The sequence below is a fragment of the Rhamphochromis sp. 'chilingali' genome, assembly GCF_963969265.1.
Source record: "Rhamphochromis sp. 'chilingali' genome assembly, chromosome: 2".
NCBI lineage: Eukaryota > Metazoa > Chordata > Actinopteri > Cichliformes > Cichlidae > Rhamphochromis > Rhamphochromis sp. 'chilingali'.
Genome location: NC_137930.1, coordinates 56932679 through 56952271, shown reverse-complemented (window position 1 = coordinate 56952271; position 19593 = coordinate 56932679). Strand labels below are relative to the sequence as shown.

The 19593-nt window shown below is 42.5% G+C and overlaps 1 protein-coding gene across 4 annotated transcripts in view; it reads left to right on the top strand.

Moving 5' to 3' along the window:
- The window catches only part of otud7a (OTU deubiquitinase 7A), a 45923-nt gene that overhangs the window by 16618 nt on the left and 9712 nt on the right, over positions 1–19593 (top strand). For 3 of the 4 annotated variants that reach the window (XM_080874396.1, XM_080874397.1, XM_080874395.1), the window contains exons 3-11: positions 5694–5829; positions 9715–9868; positions 11952–12137; positions 12247–12465; positions 13683–13784; positions 14312–14439; positions 15059–15171; positions 16521–16648; positions 16741–16890. In XM_080874396.1, coding sequence (XP_080730522.1) covers positions 9784–9868; positions 11952–12137; positions 12247–12465; positions 13683–13784; positions 14312–14439; positions 15059–15171; positions 16521–16648; positions 16741–16890 — 1111 coding nt within the window. In that variant the 5' untranslated portion in view covers positions 5694–5829; positions 9715–9783. The remainder of the gene's footprint in view (positions 1–5693; positions 5830–9714; positions 9869–11951; positions 12138–12246; positions 12466–13682; positions 13785–14311; positions 14440–15058; positions 15172–16520; positions 16649–16740; positions 16891–19593) is intronic. The other variant, XM_080874398.1, reaches the window with a different exon arrangement.

The window sequence follows — 19593 nt, the reverse complement described above, 5'->3', positions numbered from 1 at the left end:
AGATAATTTGGATACTGATGTTTATATGTTGTTTTAAAGAGCAAAATTTGTTAAAACATGCACCAAACCTGGACTTTGTTTGCGTGTGTGTTTTCTGTCTTCTTCTGAGAGATAAACATAAAATCGTAATATTTAATATTTGAAATTAATGGGAAATTGACAGCTTTGTGCTACAATTCTGCCGAGTGCACAGTATTTTCTGTTGTAATACAAACTGTGTAGTTCTCTTCAATGTAGTTTCACCTGATGCTAAATTATTTCTTTGGATGTAATAACAAGCAGCTTATAAAAATTACTGACATTCATCTAGTGTCATTGGTAGGTACTGGATTGTGAAATCAGCTTTACAAAGCCTTTCTTTCTTTTTACCACTTATATATACAATTTTTTCCAGTGACAATGCCATCAATGGACCAAAATAGAGTATTTCTTGTGTAATGTGTATTTTTTTTGTTCCCTCCTCTGAATAGTATACCGTATGTGTGTTTGCTCTCCTCTGATTAGAAGCAGTGCTTGGTGGTTGTTGAAAGCATGCTGTAAGGAGGAGGCAATCAAAATCCAAAGTGGAAGCAGACAGGGCATTTTTATGGCCATATAACCCATGAACAAACTGAAAATTAATGAAATCTAACAGTCTGCAAAGCATGTAACCAATTGGTTGTGTAATCTGACAGCTACATTAAATCACATTTAAAAAAGCTGGAAATCTAAATCAGAACAGGGGCAGGCTTTTGAAAATCCTGTTTGAGAGCATAACTGCACATGCATGCACTGCTGCTGACCTCATATAGGGTTTGCTGCCTGGCTATTTTCCAGTTATGGAGCAGATGCAGTGCAAAGAGTAGAGTGTGAGTGTTTGTACAGTATGTTCACCTCCCACCTGCTGTGTATCAGCCTTGCACGTGGGCGATCAGCGCTCACTATGGAGACAATTATCTCAGCTATAACTCATCATCTCGCTGTAAAATGGTTACATACACATGCACATCATGGAAAGAAAAGAGGCTGGTGGCACATTTTCACATAATGGCGTAATTTATGGAAAATGACATCTTTAATAGATGACAAATAATCTGTGTGGAACAAATTGCGTTGAATTGATTTTTCCTGTCCATTTAACTATTCGCAAAGAGAGAACTGCACTTTTTCCTTAGGTGTTTTTTTTTTTTTTAGATTCACTCACAGTTACCTAATTTCACACATTTTAATCACCCAATACGCAGTGTTGAACATATCAACGGAAGTAGTGAGTGGGACCCCGAGTGTGAGTATTAGCTTAGTGTTGAGGTAAAAAAATAAGTTCAAAAATAATGCCGCATTTCTTAAAAGGTTCATTAAAATTCAGTGGCTATAAGGGCCGTTAAGTAAAGGATTCACGCAGGTAGCTTTATTTACTGGTGGTGTATAGTTCGATAAATCATCTTAAATGCCACCCAATAAAAAGCATCTTTGGTATTTCAGTTATAAACATTAGGAACGAATTACTCTCTGTAGGGTGGATCCGTCAACTCCATGGGTTGGTCTGTTGATAATAATTAAGTTGTTGTCTATCAAAACTTGTAACTGAGCTAAACTCTATATCTAATTAATTTTGTTTTGTAAATGCAGTTAAAATACACACTTTGACTCTATTCTGTTATTTGCGTATCTGTCTGCTACTCGAAAGTTGAGGGAGAGTGAACACAAACACTTAGAGATAGTGGCTGTTGCAAGACCACAAGTTTTTTTGTTTTTTTTTTTCACTTCTAGCCTGCAAGTAGAAGTGTTCAGACCACAAGATCAAAGTTACAGAACATACAGCTTGCAGCAAACGAGTTTCTCTCTGAGACAGATATATAGAGTACTGGCATAAAAGGGTACTTATTAGCAGGCGTCGAAAGTTCAGCATGTACTCAACATATATTGGGACTGGTGAGCTTCTTTTGGAAACTATGAAAAGTCTTTTTTTTAACCTCTCAGTAGTTTTAGAAACAAAAGAAGTATTCTGGACATGAATTAACAGCTATAATAATACTGTAAAATATTATTGCATATTATTAAAATAAAGCTTTCTAAGGTTACCAAGCTAACCCTAGTTCTCTGAAATTCAAGTGAGATTTTTTTTTTTTTAATCTATGGGAAGCACCTTCTGTGATTGGTCATGCCATACGACGCTTCCCATAGTCAGATGTGAAAGAGAAGAACATCTACTTAGACAAAAATGATTTTTTTTCCTGTCAGTGTCACCAATCCACCAGTGAAAGAATTATAAACAAAGGAAAGCTGGAGCTGAGGCGGCAAAGCATTTCACCATTCATTCATCGTAAGACTGATGGTCTGTTTGTGGGCTCCTAATACCCAAGTGTTTTTTAGCAACTCCAAATTTTAACACTTACATTTTGAGCTATTAATCGTAAATGGCAGATGAACCCCTCTGGAGAGTGCATTAGATTGGAGAGGTGGTAATTCATTTGGTCAGAAGTATGCACTTTTATTGAAAGTTAGTCAGGATCCAGCATGAACCTTTGAGAGTGACTGTTAACAAGTCTAAAATACATTGTCTGTGAAGGTTCTCAGTCATCCAGGTTATTGTAGTCTAAGGAGCTTGGAAAGAAAACATCTGGACTTCTTTAAGTTGCTTGACGATGCTTCACCTTCTTCAGTTCTAAGGTTAAATGGTAGAGTCCCAGATATAAGCCCTATGGGAGTGTCCCCCCCAAGAGGGAAATAGACCCGCTAACAATCCTCTAACTAATCACACGAGCCAAGGTGTGAAAATGGGTGTAGGTCACAATCACCCAAGGTTTCAGGTGAACTCATTGTGAAACCTAGCCCCACCCTATCATGTGATTTCCTGATGTCAAAAGGCCCCGGATGTCAGTGGGCGTTAAGGCATCTGGGAAGGGATCTCAAAACTTGATTATAGATGGCAGACAGTTGGTGTCATAAGCCACCACCTCTGTTCAAAGAGGGTCGTTCACAGTGGACATAGATGGCTTCTTTGACTCCTCTTTTCAAACCATATACACTGAGCAAAATAAGTATTGAACACGCCACTAATTTTCTAAGCAAATGTATTTCTAAAGGTGCTACTGGCATGAAATTCTCAACAGATGTTGGTAACCCATCAAATTCACACATGCAAAGAAATCAAACCTGGAGGGCAGACATAAATGGCCAGTTAAGGTATGTGTAACAATGAGAAATGACAAAGGAAAAATGTATTTAACACATGAATAAAGGGTGATGCAAAAAGGCACAGGAAGTCATGATACCAGCTCAGATCTGTGGTTTGATAGTCTGATTTCTATGCTTGAGTGGAGTCGATGGGTTGTTATCAACATCTGGTGAGGATTTAATGTCAATAGCACATTCAGAAATATATTTACTTAGAAAATTGGTGACATATTCAATACCTGTCTTAAATGCTGTAATTCCATATAACCTGAGGTCAACGTGCCTTTTATTAAAAATTCAAGTTCAAACTAAAAGTGAGGATTGTCTCAGATTTCGAGGTAACGTAGAGTGCTCTCGCCAAATTTTGAGTTTGTACAAATAAACAAGATACATGGAGTTTATGAACCTTTCTTCTGTTGATGTGAATAATGCATGACACTGAAGGATATTTTAGTAGCACTTAGCTTTCACACTAACTCCTCAGCACTTCACAGTGCTGTGCTGAAAGGGTGGAGAGAGGCGTTGGTTGGTGTGACCCATTGGAGGATAGCGTAATAGTCACTGCTGTATTTGAACTGGGACTTATTGCTTACTGTCCTCTCATTTCTTGTGTACATATGCTATATTGCCTAATCACACATCTGCAACCCAACACTAAACTGCTAATGTTGGGAGGGTAACACCAGCATGCCTGTGTACCAAGCTGCTTAACTAAACTCCACAGATACAACACACAGGGAAACATCTGTGGCGATTAGAGGTAATTCAGAGGAAAATACTAGAAATTCACTCTTGAAAGCTGAAGCACAAACTTCTTGGACAGGCTTCACCGCTCAGTAAGCCATGTGTCAGATAATTCCATTAAAAATGCTCCCAAGGGCACCAAGACCATCGACAGAGGTCCAGTTTACTGACTTTAATTAGTGCAAGTAAAGCCAGGACGCCTGTCAATCAAAGCAACCACGCCTCTTACTCCAGTATCCAGAAGTATGCGTTACATTGGGCATTTTAATTTGGAGTGTTTGGCAGTTGACTCACTTTTAGACTCAGCCTCAAGTTTTTGGCACTCATGTTGGCTTTATTTTTCAGCCCTGGAAGTTGCCGCTAGGCGTTCACACACAGCTCTCCTGGGTGATGTCTATAAAAGTTCAGGGCACATGCAGTGCATATGAAAAAGAATCAGATGCCACTCAAGCATTGATTAAATTGCTAGAGATTTGTTTAAGTTAATTAATTTGTAGCCGTTGTTCACCTGTTATTCCAGTCAAACCTTGTTAACTAATTAGTGTTGTGATAGGTGTTAGTAAGTGAGAGTGTCAAGGTCTGCGGAGGCAGACCGTGCGGAAAGGTGTGTGGTGGACCCAGGTGCGAACACAAACGAGGATGCAGGAGTGGATTCCAACCAAAACGAGCCTTTTATTATGGCTGAAAAACTCATGGAAAAGAACAACAAAGTAACTGAGGGAAAACCTGAACATAGACTGGGAAACTATGACTCTAATGAGATTTAGACTGCAAAATACAAACTATGGCTGGGATACTATGACAAGGGGTAGGGGAGATAACACAGACGACGCGAGACAGACTGTATGAAACACAGAGACTAAATACACATGAGGGATGATCAGGGGAAGTGGCCACACATGGGAACACAGCTGACACACATGAACTTAACGACAGGACAGAAGGAGTGAAACTGAATACACTGACCGTGAATACAGACTTTCAAAGTAAAACAGGAAACATGGAGATTAGACAAGACACATGAACCGGGGAGACGTAGTACAGGGGAGATGACATAACCACACGAAGGGCAAGGGAGACTTAATACACGGGTAGTATGTACAAATGGCTGGACTGCCTTAGTGACCCTAAAACAAAGAATAAACATCAAAATAGGCTAAAACACAAAACACTGGGTCGCACGACCCAGGACCATGACAGAGAGTGACAGAAAGTGGATCATTATTCTTAGCAAATGGGTCCCATTTGTAGCTAGACTTAAGGTTCATAAGTGGGCAGCGCATGGCACTTTTAAGGATGCTGGGTCAGCTGTCCAAAGCACAAGCATCACAAGTAAAGTAAATACAAAATTAAATCACATTTTAGTCACAGAGAGGTGGAAAAGCAACTTTATCACAAACCACATTTGTAAAATGAAAATAGCAACACCCCAAATCAACAAAAATATAGTCTAGTTGTGGTCTTGGAAAATGAGTAGTGGTCTCTAAATCACTTCACCACTCTTGCAAAATGATTTATTTATTCATTTATTTGCCTTCTCTGGAGTTGGCCACCTGCTTCAAATCCACTCCACCTTGACAAGAGAGAAGTAGCACTCCAGTCATCAGAGACGTGTTCAGGTTTGCATCTTTGTGGAGATGCATTCATTTTGCAGCATGGTAATGAACCTAAAAACACCTTTGTGAGCAATACTTGAAAACCAAGAAGTGCTGATTGTCACAGAGTTTGCTCCACAGACTCGCCAACTGAAATTTTTTTTGGATGCTAATGTTCAGTGTTTTTGTGTGTTTCAGGATTCTCTTCTTTGCATCCCCAGTGTCTTCCTTTCCTCTGCTGCCTCTGAAGTCATGGACTAGCCCACCGTCTGGTCCTGGCAGTTCTGTGGGTCATCAGATGGCTTCTCAACAACCCTCAGCGAAAATACAGAATGTATGTATCACCACCTAAAGAGAGAAAGTTGCATCACATCATCAGTGTTGTCACATTCAGCTGGTAGATGACAATAATAACATTGGCTGGATGTGGCTGTCATAGACACCCACTTTGTCAAAAACACATCAGTGAGCAGCACTTCTGCAGTGGGCATCTTGTTTTCTTGAGTGATGGGCATGGGTACTATCCGGTCGTTAAGTCTGACGTCACTAGCCGTGCCTGGGCCTAAACTCCGCTGCAGGTCCATATATCAAACGATCACTATGGCATTACTGAGAGTTGAAAAACTGTCTAAAGTCTTTCATCTTTAATAAAATGATCAGCGTTCTGCTCTACCAGGTGTAACAATTGAGTTTAACATCCAGGCATCCACGAAAACAGAATTTATGGCATTTAACGAGTTAGAAGTTAGCAGGAAGTTAGCTCGCTAGCTTCTATCTAAATACAATATAGCATGTCCTGACTGCGGGGTTTTGGAAACAAATTAAAACGTACAGCTCTGTTATCACTTCCAACATAAATGAAGACAGAAAACTAAACAGCAGTGACGTTTGTAGGGTTACTGAAGTTGGGCTAGCTGGTATATAATGATGTGCTACGTGACCGCTAGCGACACAGCTATGTTAGCATAATATAAACAAGCTAACTTTTTTTCCACTCGATAAAAGTTAACGCGAGTGTTCTCGGTGGTCAGGAACAAATGTAATCGCATGGCAGGATGCTGTAAAAGGACCAAACTTCAGCCAGGAGAACAACTGAGATAATCCATCCACAATACGAGGTTAGTCATTCATATACTGCTGCATGGGCTGGGCTGTAGTTACATCCTAAGGTTTTAAAAACTGAGCTTAAATAAATGATTAGCGGTAATAAAAGCCGAGGGAGGTCAACAGTGATCACTGACTGTTTTAGGAGCTTTTTGAGATTAAATAGAAGAAAATACAAAACATTAAACATGTTAACAACACAAAAGCCATATTAAACGCAGACTACTTTAGGCCCGGAAGTAGGATTCCTCACGTCATCACTTAACGACCGGATAGTTGATTTCACTTCCAGCCTTCTCTGTGTGACGTCCATTCACATGTTTCACAGAGCAAAAACCTCACCATCAAAACAGTAAATAACAGAACAGTTATGCATGGTATATGACACTACCTTGAGCCAGCTTTCTTTTGCATACAGAAGGTTTAAACAAGCAGGTGGGTGGGGCTTCTGTGTTCTTAGCAAGAACTGTGCCTGAGATCATTGTATAAGGAATATTATCTCTCTGACACTGTGGGATTACCTATCCAGTGCTGACCACAGTATTTGAAACTTTGGCCATGGTTAACATGATTATCCACCACTGTAATGCTAAATCTATGGAAGAAAATAAGAAACGGCGTGTAAGATCCACTTTAAAGTGGAAGTAGTGTTTTACTGTTTCATGGCAGTTGATCAAGCTGGAGATAACTTGACCGCTTTGATGTGTACAATGTCACAATAGGGCACATTTTATACACTTATGGTAAGACGTGTGCACAGAACGCTTAACAGAAAAGTGTTGGAAGTGATGTGCTTTCTGCTTCTGCAAAAAGGCGAGGGTCTTCTCAGGTCAGAGTCAGACATATATGGTCATCACAAAGTGTACACAAAGCTCTGCAACAACTTTTGTGTAGCTTCAGTTTTTTGTTATGCGAGCACAGATCTCCACAGGTTTGGAGGTTTTCAGGGAAGTACCATCCAAGTACTACCTCTACTACAAGTCCCATTTTTTACAGTTTGTATAACGATATAAATCAAACTAAAGTAAAGAGAAAAAAAACCTGTTTAACAACAGCAGCCAAATGATTGTACTCATTTACATTCCAAAACTGCTTACTCCTGAATTTATACTGATCTATATCTGGATATTACAGTTTGAAGGAAACGTTACTGGTCAGTTTTCCAAAGTAGTTCATCCATATTCTACAAAAATGACCCTGAGAGGTACAGAAGTTGCATTTGAGTTTCAGTCCTTTTGCTGCATTTGTCAACTTGCCTTCACATTTTGCAGAAGTGTGAAAAAGCCAACAGAGTTGGTGACTAACAGGAAGCTAGATAGACCTATAGTTATTATGGCCCACATGTTTTTACATCAAGTAGAAAAGCATACATTTGGGTGTTTGAGTCATAATTACCTCCCACAGGGAAAATGACCTCAGTAGTGCTGCTCTTATGGGAAAAGATGAGACCCTGGCTTCTAAAGAATGCGCTCTCTCTCATTCCTTCTCCACCGTTCGTCAAAGATTTTTCCTTTGCAAAGCGTTATTGATACCCTGATAGGCAGCCTATTAATCCATATTGAGCCCTTATAGTGTAATTACGCACATAATTGGTGCCTCTTAAGTCCTCAAAGAAGATAAATATCTCACAGACTGCGTTCAAGGGTTTAGAATTTTCTCTAAGTGGTATTTATGGCTGAAATAAAAAGTTTGCCTGTTGGTTATAAAAAGAAAATGTCCAATTTCAAGTATGTAAAAAGCCAAAATTATAAACGTTGGCTCATAGCTTTATTATTCACAGTCGAACACTGTAAATGTTGCATTTCCTGTTTCTCTCGGTACAATAATCTACATTCAACACAATGCACACTAAGTAGGTCAGCTAAACTAAAGCTTAAGTGCAGCTTTAACTCATTAATAATGCATATGACAAAGACTGAAGTTGCTGGGTCTTGAAGAATGATGCTTCTAAATCTAATGCCAACAATCAAAAAGCACTCAAGTTATATTCTTTTATGTCTCGTGCCTTTAATTTCCATGTGCTGATAATACTGACTGAGGGGACACTTTGAAATAAAAAAAATTTCTGTAGTGCTCAGCAAAAGATGCCACGATATTCTGCTGTCCCTCATTATGCTTTTTGATTATTTCACTGGTTTTCTGTAACCTCGGAAGCGGGAGTGTCTGCCGGCCCACAAAGCTTATCCGAACCCTGATGGAAAGTCCAGTCCCTGTGGCGCACTTGGAGCTAGCGCTTCTGTCCTGCTTGCCTCTCTCATGTGTGGGCAGAGTATCTGGATGGCTCCAACATGCTCTCACTCCTCTTAAGGTCAAAGTTTCACATCTGAACTGTTCTCCAACCTCTGTTCAGTACACAGAGGCCTGGTGTCAGAGCTCCAGCCTGTAGGTGTTTGTTTCTTCACTGACAATGCTCTGAGCTCAGCTTCCCCGTCACCCACACAGAAGGAAGGGGAATGAAAGCTATGCGTGGACTCATTCATTCCATAGACCGAGGGAGTGAGTGCGCGTGCGCAGTTGTGTTATTTATGACCTAACAAGGCAATGTTTGTTGATGATTAGAGCTCGGGTGTTATAGCCATGATGTAAAAATCCCATCACACTAAATAACATCACACTGAATCACACAACTACACTAATAGTCAGAGGCATCCTTCCTCTGTCTACATCAATAATATCCGTATATTGATGTGTTCAGATACTGGATCATACCCAAAGACCACAGGTTGACACTCAGTGGCTGGAAGAAGCTCAGTGTTGTTATGTTCATGGGCAGTTGGCCAGATTCTTTGGGCATAAGCAGGTGAGTCCTGGTTGTGGTTTTCATATTGCATCTGTGATGCTGGTTATTATGTTGTGAATGTTAGAAGAGGCTGGGAGGAGTGCTGGGAGTTGAGTGCTCTTCACATTACTATGAACTATGCTCTATAAAGCATTGCACACCAGTACAAGCTGGCTTGAGCTGCTGGCTAGGATTAAAACGAGGCAGCGGGGCAGTTTCTTCTCAAAGGGGTTAGTGAGGAATCCGTTTTTAAAGGTGTGGCCGATGCTGTTGAACAGTGTGTTTAAAACCTGCTTGTGTTTTTCTTTGCCTTTTTTTTTCCATATTCCACCTCAGATGAGAACGTGAAGCCTGGCGTCCACCAAGGCCACCGCTGCACCTTGGGCAGCGCACACACATGATCACATGACTCTGGACATGGACGCGGTCCTGTCAGACTTTGTTCGGTCCACCGGGGCAGAACCAGGTCTGGCAAGAGACCTGCTGGAAGGTAAGAGATGACTACGCGCTCTTTTCTTGCGAAATCTAAATATTTATATGTATTGTTTTGATCGGCTGCTCCCAGTTATGCCATGAGCAGAGAAGAGGAAATAAGCGGAACGGAAAATAAAGAAAACAGAAGACGGGCGGAGAGGAGAGGGGCCTGCGTCGGAGAGCAAGCTTGCTGATTTAGAGGCCAGTGTGACAGTTTTACGAGGGCGCTCCCCAGAGAAAGCTTTGTGCCCATTCATTGGAACTCATTGAGGAGCACAGTGTTACTGGCACTTGTATAGCTTGGGTGCAGCTCCAAAAAAAAAAAAAAAAGAAAAGGCAGCAAAATGCACACGGCCTCAGAAAGCTGATTGATAGCTGGTTGAATCAGCTTCAGTAGATATATATGTTGTGCGTTTCTACTCTTCGTTCGTCCACAGGAAATTCTGTGATTTCATCTAATTTAGCATAAAGTGAAGCACGCTGAACCATAAGTGCAAACGCATTCTTGTCTGCTTTACAGGAATAAAAGCGTGCACCACAGTAATCAGGCATCCATTAGGGTGATGAAATCCTCGTGGAGTGCTGGCAGCACGCATGTGTCCTGGAATTTTTTTTTTTGTCTGGGTGTATATAGTACATCCAGTTTCGTCTCTTCGGATGAAGAGTGAGAGTTTTGAGCGTCCGATTCTCTGCTACTGTCAGTTTTTTTCCTGATTCTGTTTTGGCACTTAACCTCGGTGAACTACACGTGACACTCACAGACACCAAACAAGACCGTGCACTCAGACAAGGCAGACAAGAGCCTGGATGAGCTGTTTCAGTATTGTGCTTTGGTCTGATGTTGTCTTAGTTTTAGAGGCTTGAATCAAACAGCTGCTCTGTGACCCTGCGGTCTGAATCAAGTTGGTGTGAAGAGACAGAGAAACATGACAGAGCACATGTGGTGCTTCCCCCTAGAGGCCTGTTTAAGTATTGAATCTACACTGTTGAATTGGTTTTGGGCCTTTATTGTATTCAGATTGTGATGTACGTTCATACTGCATGAATTTATGTGGGTTTTTGTTTTGTTTTTTTTTGCAGACGACAGGCATTATAAATGAAAGCGTTGAAATAGTGCTTTCCAAACCAAAGTTAATAGCAGGCTAATGTGGAAGCTTTTAAAGACAGTGCATTAGGTGCTGAGTGGCTGTGCAGCTGGACCATAAGTTGTATTCCTGTATTTGTGTAGCTCAAGATACCGAGATCCATAGAGCGAAATAAGCTTTGCATTGATTGATGTGAGAGACAGCGATTAGTGGTGTCGGTTCTCATATCCAGACGCTTCGCAATCATCGTGTCTGGAAGTCAGCAAGAGAGGACAACTTCCTGCAGGTCTCTTTTTACAAAGGCTTTCCATTAATGGACTCTGACTCACGAACATGCTCCGATTACACGAAGACACACCCGTGGGTTTTGAAATGACTGGTTTGCAGAGAGTTCCTATGGCATTGTTAAAAAATATCACACTGTGGTATAATAAGACTGAGACTTGACTCGTGTCTTTAAAGCCTTGAGGGGATTTCTGTTAGAGAGACAGCACCCAGAGGAGACAACTGTGTCTCTGCATGTGTTGCCAGTATGTGTGTGGGTCTCTTTGTGGGTCCCTCCTTGCACATCAGGATATTGCTGTCATAATGTTAATGGATCTGCTTCCCTTCACTGTCTTTATAACCTCGATATCCAAGTCTGTATTTTACGTGAAGCAGCGTGTTTTCCTCGGGCAAAAGCACTGTGTGACTTTGCTCCATATGGATGTTGTATCGTTATAACTGAAGCTCATTCTTTAAAAATTTTAAGATATAGGAATTTGTCGGAATTTATCTGTGCTAAATGATTTATGTGGCTTATCTGCAGCATACTCAGAAGCTTTTTGCATTCTGTCCCCGGGTTCCCCTTTACTTCCCACAATAGGTAGCATAGGTAGTGTTTTTACCATGAGATAACCCTGTTTACTGTAAGCTGTAGTTAAGAGTGTCTTGTTGTGAATGTTGGCTTTTTTTTTCTTTCAGAAAAGCCTTTTTTTTTTTTTTAAATAAAAAATTTGTGTGTTTCTCCTCCAGGTAAAAACTGGGACCTCAGTGCTGCTCTAAATGACTACGAGGAGCTCAGACAGGTCCACACTGCCAACCTGCCGCAGGTCTTTAACGAGGGCCGCTATTACAAACAGCCAGAGACGCGTGACACACCCACCCATGTCAGCAAGATCGACAGACCGTGTGCACAGAAGCAGGAGGACAATGCACAAGGTAGCCACCTCAGCGCGACCATCGCCAAGATCCAAAGAAATCTTTTTCTTTCATCTTTCAGTTTGCTTTCCACTCGTCCCTTCACTTTTCATTTGTCTCTCATTTTCAGAGAAGCGTCTCTCGCGTGGAATCTCCCATGCCAGCTCTGCTATCGTCTCCCTGGCACGGTTGCAGGTGGCTAGTGAGTGTACCAGCGAGCAGTTCCCTCTTGAGATGCCCATTTACACATTCCAGCTACCGGACCTCAGCGTCTACAGCGAAGACTTTAGGAGCTTCATAGAAAGAGATCTGATAGAGCAGTCAACCATGATGGCTTTGGAGCAGGCTGGTGAGTACTGTAGGATGTTATACATTCACTTAAAGTCCTTCTGCTCCTACTGATATGGGATACGTGCTTTTCCCCATATTCTCAGTTTAGTGAGAATAAAATGTTCGTCTAACAAAGCAGTAGCAGTGAGAAAATGCTCTGAAAGTCAGTGAAGCAGACAGATGTAGAGGGCTAGACTGAAATTAAGACAGAGAGACTGAGCAAATCAGAGTAGCAGCATCATCTGGAAGGGAGATGACAACAGCTAATTCAAAGCATCCGGGACCCCAAAGGATTCATATCCCAGCCGACGCTTTGAACTACGGAGAGAAACTAGTTAGAGAAGTTTCCAATCTTCCTGCAGACTTTTCCACACCAGGACTGCAGAGACTGTAAAACCTCCTAAATTTGATTCTGTTCAAGGTCTGCGAACACTCAGCCAGAGAAATATTGGGTCAATTAACCGTTAACACATAAATAGGACAGAATCAGTGTCTTTATAGTTAAATATTTAGATAAACACAAGATTTATCTGATCTCTTGTGAAAAAGTGATGGATTTACTGCTGCAAATTTACTCTAAACTTTATAAATCGCAGACTGTGGGTACCAAAGCTTAGCCACTACTATAAAGTGCATATCTCTGCAATTAGGAAAAGGTACAGTAAAGTACAACCAGTTGTGAATTAGCCTTTCTTCATGGGTGGTTGATTCTCAGCCGTAATATTCCATGTGCAGGGCACATGTATTACTCTTTGATGTAACGTCATAAAAAGCGCTGATAAGTCAAGCTAGTCCAACTTTCTAGACAATTAACGAATATTTATTGTGAGAAATAAAATCAGGAGCTGCAAATCGAGAAAACATCTGCATTCTGAGCCCATCCACACTGAGGGGTAAATCATTCAGACGCTCTTCTGTGTTTAATGTTGTTAAATAAATGATGCAGTCAGATCACCCCCGGCTCAGAGCAGTGCGGCTAGCTGCAGTAAAGCACTGTGTGGTGCCCAGGGCTGTGAAACAGTCGTCTCTCCCTCAGGGATGCAAGCACGGCTATGATGAAGTGGAAAGCTGTACATACTGTAAAAGTTGGGCTGAGGAGGAACTTGTTTTAGGGAGACGTGCTGGTTTTGAAACAAATTGTGCTTGTTGGAAAAACTGTGTGTTTTCTTGCCTCTGTGATGTAATTAATAAGTGTATTTTCTGACATCCTCGTGTTGCTCTCGCTGTTGTGCGCAGGTCGTCTGAACTGGTGGTCTACAATGTGCACCAGCTGCAAGAAGCTGCTCCCTCTGGCCACCACAGGGGATGGGAACTGCCTCCTGCATGCTGCCTCGTTGGGTGAGTTATTCACTATTCATAATTTACGCTTGAATCAAAAACCCGGTAATAATGGAGCGCTTCTCTAAGCATCAGCTGTGCGAGCTGGTATCATGTCTATCTAAAAACCATGTCAGTGCTGCAGAGCAGCTGCTGAATATAAGGAATAGTCTGCGAATGATGGAGCTGGAGAAAGCCAAGGAAGCAAGGAAGGGAAGGAGGAAAGTGACCTATACACTGCAGGAGACTTTCAGCCGTAGGGTTTAAGAGACAACGCCATATTCAGGTATCTGCTGAAAGAGGTGGTTGACTCCTCAGTGTGAGGACTGCTAGCAGCACAGGGTTAGGCACACCGGAGTTAATGCAATCTACTGTGTCTGTCAGACAACTGAGGCTGTTTGAGGAGTGATGAAGGACATTTTTAATAAAAAGCCATGGACACCTCTGAATGATTTATCAACATAATCTTGTTTTGTGTGTAATGGCCACATTGTTTCATCTCCTCTGTCCTACCATTCAGCAACATGTCATGTGTGTGCATTTATCAGGGATGTGGGGCTTCCATGACAGAGACCTGATGCTGAGGAAGTCCCTGTACACCATGATGAAGAGCGGAGCGGAGAGAGACGCTCTGAAGAGGAGATGGAGGTGGCAGCAGACGCAACAGAACAAGGAGGTAGGGAGAGCGTCAGTCTTCACACACTGAAACTCCTAAATGCACCGCATCCTCTTTCATTAATGACATATTAATAAATCCATATGAGCAAGCAAGCATTAAACGAGCCGCAGTTAATAGTCTCCGATTTTGCACTTTTAGTTTTTTTTGCTTTGATAAAAAATGATCTTTCCATGATCGCAAGCGTGCATTAGTAGCAGTGCCGCTAATACTGTCAAATCCTCTACATTTCCTCCATTTTCTTGATATTCATGTATTAAAGAGTTTTAAAATCTATTAGAAAAACGGTGTCACCAAAGATAGCTCAGCCCTAAGAAGTAGTCCAGATGCTCATGTTTTAAAAACGCCCAAGGCGTCCTGGTGGCCCAGTGATCTAAGATGCATCTCATGTAACGCAGCGTCCTGGTTTGCGTCTGGGCACGGAGCATTGTTTCATGTCAGCCACCTGTCTCTAATTACCCGTATCTCCTGACTTTCTCTTTTACCAAACACTCATTAACGGTGGAAAAATGACAAAATGTCCACAAATGCAAGCTGCAATGGCAAAAAATGGGCTGTCTGGGTGAACACTGTGCATATTAATCAGAATTTCCTTTTCTTTTCTTTTTTTTTTCTGCAGTCGGGGCTGGTGTACACCGAAGAGGAGTGGGAGAAAGAGTGGAACGAACTGCTAAAGTTGGCCTCCAGCGAGCCTCGAAGTCACCTCAGCAAAAACGGGAACACCAGTGGAGGGTACGGGCTTACAGTCGAGCCCACAAGCACATTCAATTTCCCAGACACATTACCACTGACCAAAATTCAGCAAAAGTTGCTCCTGAATCACTGCATAAAATGAACGGAACGAAACGGAAATGCAGCAGCGAGCAGTGCCGTTTTAATCCTACATTACAACCCTCCTTTGTTTCCTAACCCTGTGTGGTGAAGCGCTGCACAAAGCCCACAGCTAAAACAAAAGTGACCTTCTCAGTAAAATCAATTTGTCAGGGAAACTCATTGTTTCCACTTGGACAGTTTCTCTTCAGAACCGCTGCCTCCCTTTAATAACATTGCTGAAGCTAACGCGTGAAACTGTGCCATCTACTGGCTGTTGTCAGTATTAATCATCTGAGCTGTGAACCTCCCCTGAGCTGTGGGTTACTTTTAGCTGCAGAAAGCTGCATAAATAAGGGTAACGCAGGGTTTATCTCAGGCTACAGAGGCAGATTTGAAACGTACTCTGGTTTCCTCCTCCTACGCAGAGAAACTTGTGGTTTGTCTCTGTTTCCATATTCACTGAAATAAACATACATACTTTCTCATGTAGGTGCTCGCTATAGTGAAGTGAAAACCGCTCTGACGGACAGACAGGCTCATCACGGTGTCTGCTGAAATACATACAGTGCCATTTAAGGGGGCTGTGGTTATCTGTGCTCGTCATCACTAACTTTTGTTTCAGTTGAAAGTGAAATGTAAAAAAAACCAACAACAACAACAAAAAAAACCTCCTTGCAAACTGTTTCTTTGTGAGTGCGACATCTGAAAACAGCACAGTTTTTCTGTGTTATTCCTCATGTTGGTGCAATGCCGTCCAGTGCTGAAAAATTTCTGTTAAAGGAAATCATTTCCTCATTTAATCTGGTGTTTTTAACCTCTCATTGAGGTTGACTGTGATACGGTAATCAGGTTAGGGATGTTTGATGGTCCTAGTGTGAGATGAGGCCCTAAATAGGATGAGTGGGATCGCATATTAAGAGGCTCTTTATTAGAGTGAATTTGGCAGCGTGGCTGTTTGTGTGGCTGACAACTTAATTGTTGTACATCCTCTGGTTCCCTGGTGGCTGCATGCCTGAGAGCTATGGCTCTCCCTTCCCTTTTCTCGTTTTCCTCTCCTGCTCTCTTTTACTGAAACACATGTATGACAGGATGGGCATCGTTGTCCTGTCTGTTAAAGCGAACCAAATGGGAAATGGATTCAAGAGGATCAGATTAGGCATATGATTGGCATGGACATTTGCTATTTTGGCTGGCCTCAATACAGAAGCAGGAAATTGCTACAGTGTTGCAGTGTGTAATGTAATGTTTTTGGGGTTTTTTCCCTTCAGGGTGGATAACTCAGAGGATCCGGTCTATGAGAGTCTGGAGGAGTTCCATGTGTTTGTGCTGGCCCACGTGCTACGCAGGCCAATTGTAGTGGTGGCTGATACAATGCTCAGAGACTCGGGAGGAGAAGGTAGACTTGAACGCATGTCGACTCGCTCCTCTCTGGTACAGCAGTTCAAGCGATAGAGTGAAACTAAATATGGTTCTCTATCTGAATTCCAGCGTTTGCTCCCATCCCGTTTGGAGGGCTCTATCTGCCCCTCGAGGTGCCCCCGAGCCGCTGTCACTGCTCCCCACTGGTCCTGGCCTACGATCAGGCGCACTTCTCCGCACTGGTGTCCATGGAGCAGAGAGACCAGCAGCGCGAGCAAGGTAAGATGTCCAGCAAAAAACCAAAAATCGCTTCTATACCCTGACAGAAAGAGCCGACGGCATCCTCAGGTGGGAATCTTTAATGCAAAACCTTTTCTTGACCTCCTGTTCATGAAAATTCAAGGTTTTTTTTCTGACAACATCTGCAGTAGTTTGACAGCCATTGCTTTTAACTTGGTGGGTGGAGGACTGCGAGAGGGAAGGCGAGTGGTCTGCCTGTCCTGCTAGAGGTGAATAATGTATGAGACAGCAGTCTAATTACTCGTGATCCATTATTTAAACAGGCCAGTTGGCAGCAGGAACCAGAAAGTGGCCAACATGCAGGAAAGTGGACAGCACGCTTCTTCTTCTTATTAGGAGCTGACCGAATAATTCAAAGCTCACCTGCAGTCACTGTTGTGAGTTTAATTTGTCAGAGTAGGGGTGTGTGTTTATATGTGTGCCTCTTTCACAGGAATTTGTGACACGATGCTGTGCAGAGCATATTGATTGTGTTATGTTGTGGTAAGGAAGTGTGGATTGTCCCTTGTGTTGAGCAAGGCTTGTTTTGTTCACTCAGATGCCAGCGTTCCCACTCTGGGTGCGTTGCTCGCTCTTGAGGTCAGAGCATTTCTCACACGGACGTTTTTAATTGATAAACAGAGTGGATCTCCCTGACAACCAGTCTTAGTAGTCACGGCACTCTTCTGTATCTGACTCAGTGGGTGGAACTCACGTGTCATTTGCGGGGGCAGCTGGCTGACTCCGTCTCTGTCTCTTTTTCTCACTCGCAAGCGAACAAGCAGTTTCATTCTTCCTCTTTTCTCTCTCTCTGTCTCTCTCTGTCTCTCTCTCTCTCTCTCTCTCTCTCTCTCTCTCTCTCTCTCTCTCTCTCTCGCTTTTTTGAATATTCAAGGTCCTAATCTGGGTCATCAAACACCAACCTAGTTATTAAGTCCGTCTATGACCACTGCAGGCTAGCAGACAGACATGATTACTAACCTGCCATTCCTGCCCTGCAGTCATTCTCAAAGCCAGTCTACCACACAGCTGAGAACTACTGAATACTTACACTAGTGTTTGGGGATTTAGCGGGCTGATGGATTCTCTTCTTGTCCACCAGATGGTGCATATACCCAAAAAACACACAGCAGCCTGATCACAACACCACTGCGTGGCTGTACTTTTTCCTTCTGGTACAGAGTGTACTGCGATAGGATCAGAAAGTGTTTCATCTGCAGTCTTTCTCCAGTATGCCATGTGATAACCCGTACTGCATGGCTCTTATACAATTCTGGACTGCTTTCAATATGAGTGTCAGCATCTGCAAATGTGTTATGCATATTTCTCTTTTATGCACACATTTTTATAACGTGCGTCTGCATTTTAATAGAATTTGTAAATTTCTCAATGCAGTACTGTGCGGCCGTGCTGGTTCATATCTCTGTACGGCTGCCAGACAGACAGGCGGTCAGTCTGACTGACAGACCTAATCTTCCACTGCCAACTAGGGCAGAGCCAGACCCAGCCAGCCCCGAAGACCTCACCACATCACCACATATGGGCAGGGTCCCGGGATGCTTGGGGCCCCAGCAAACCAACCCGCTCTTCTGACAGTAAGGCCACTGTGTGGACGTCTCAGGTGGATGCTTACTCTCAATTTCCCTCTTCCACAGTGAAGAGCATCCGAGGGTCTCTTGGCCTTGTGTGTGTTCAGGTGTCAGGGACTGGGTTAGAATAGTGGCTCTTTATTCCGCCCTCTGTGTGGAAGATTATAGTGGAGTCCTTCCTAGTAACCTGACTCTAAATCACCCTGACAGATCATGCTTCTGCTCCTTTTATAGCATGCCTGCATGACTTCTGGGGTTGCACTGAAGGCGGATGAAAAAACAACACGTGAGGAGTGACTGAAGCCAGAGGTTATTGCAGTTTTGTTAAGGGTTTTTTTCCCCTTTTTTTCCCCTCAGGAGTCAAGTGGTTTGCTTGGGTGAGGAAGTCAGGTGAACCTAGAGACCTGTGCACATTTCTATGGTCACCAGCTGTGTAATAATGACTAGCTCCTCAGTAGATGCCACTTGCTGTCTTTCATGATTTTGTTTGTGCTTCTGTGGCTAAAAAATCTATGAGAGGAACTGACCCTCTGGAAAACTCTGGAGCTATTTCAAGCTCTGCTCCTAAAACCAAAACACTTCCAGGTTTTCTTTGGCATCACATCATCACACTTCTAACACTCTCTTGAATGAAAAGTAAATGGACAACTTTTATGCAAAGACCACCTACAAAACAGTGTCATTTAACTACACAGCTTCTCTCCAGATCCACATCTATTGAAAAAAGGACAGTATACAGTACTGTGAAAAAGTCTTGAGGCACCCCTCATTTCTTTATATTTGCAAAGAAAATGGGGAATACGTAGGTGCAGTGACGTATTGAAATATGTGAAACCATACACGGAAAACAGTATAGCTATAAAGGTGTGACCACCTTTATTCTTCAGCACAGCCTGAACTCTCTTAGGCAAGCTTTCTTGTGATTTCTTCAAGTAGTCTTCAGGAATAGTTCATTCAAAGCTGGTCTTTGGATGTTTCCTGCTTTTTCTTCTGTCTAGATGATCCTACATTGCTTCAATAATGTTGAAGCCGGGGCTCTGGTGAAGTCAGTCCATGACACATTCATTTCCACTGTGTGCTTCTCTATGCTTCTTTTACTGCACTGGCAGTAACT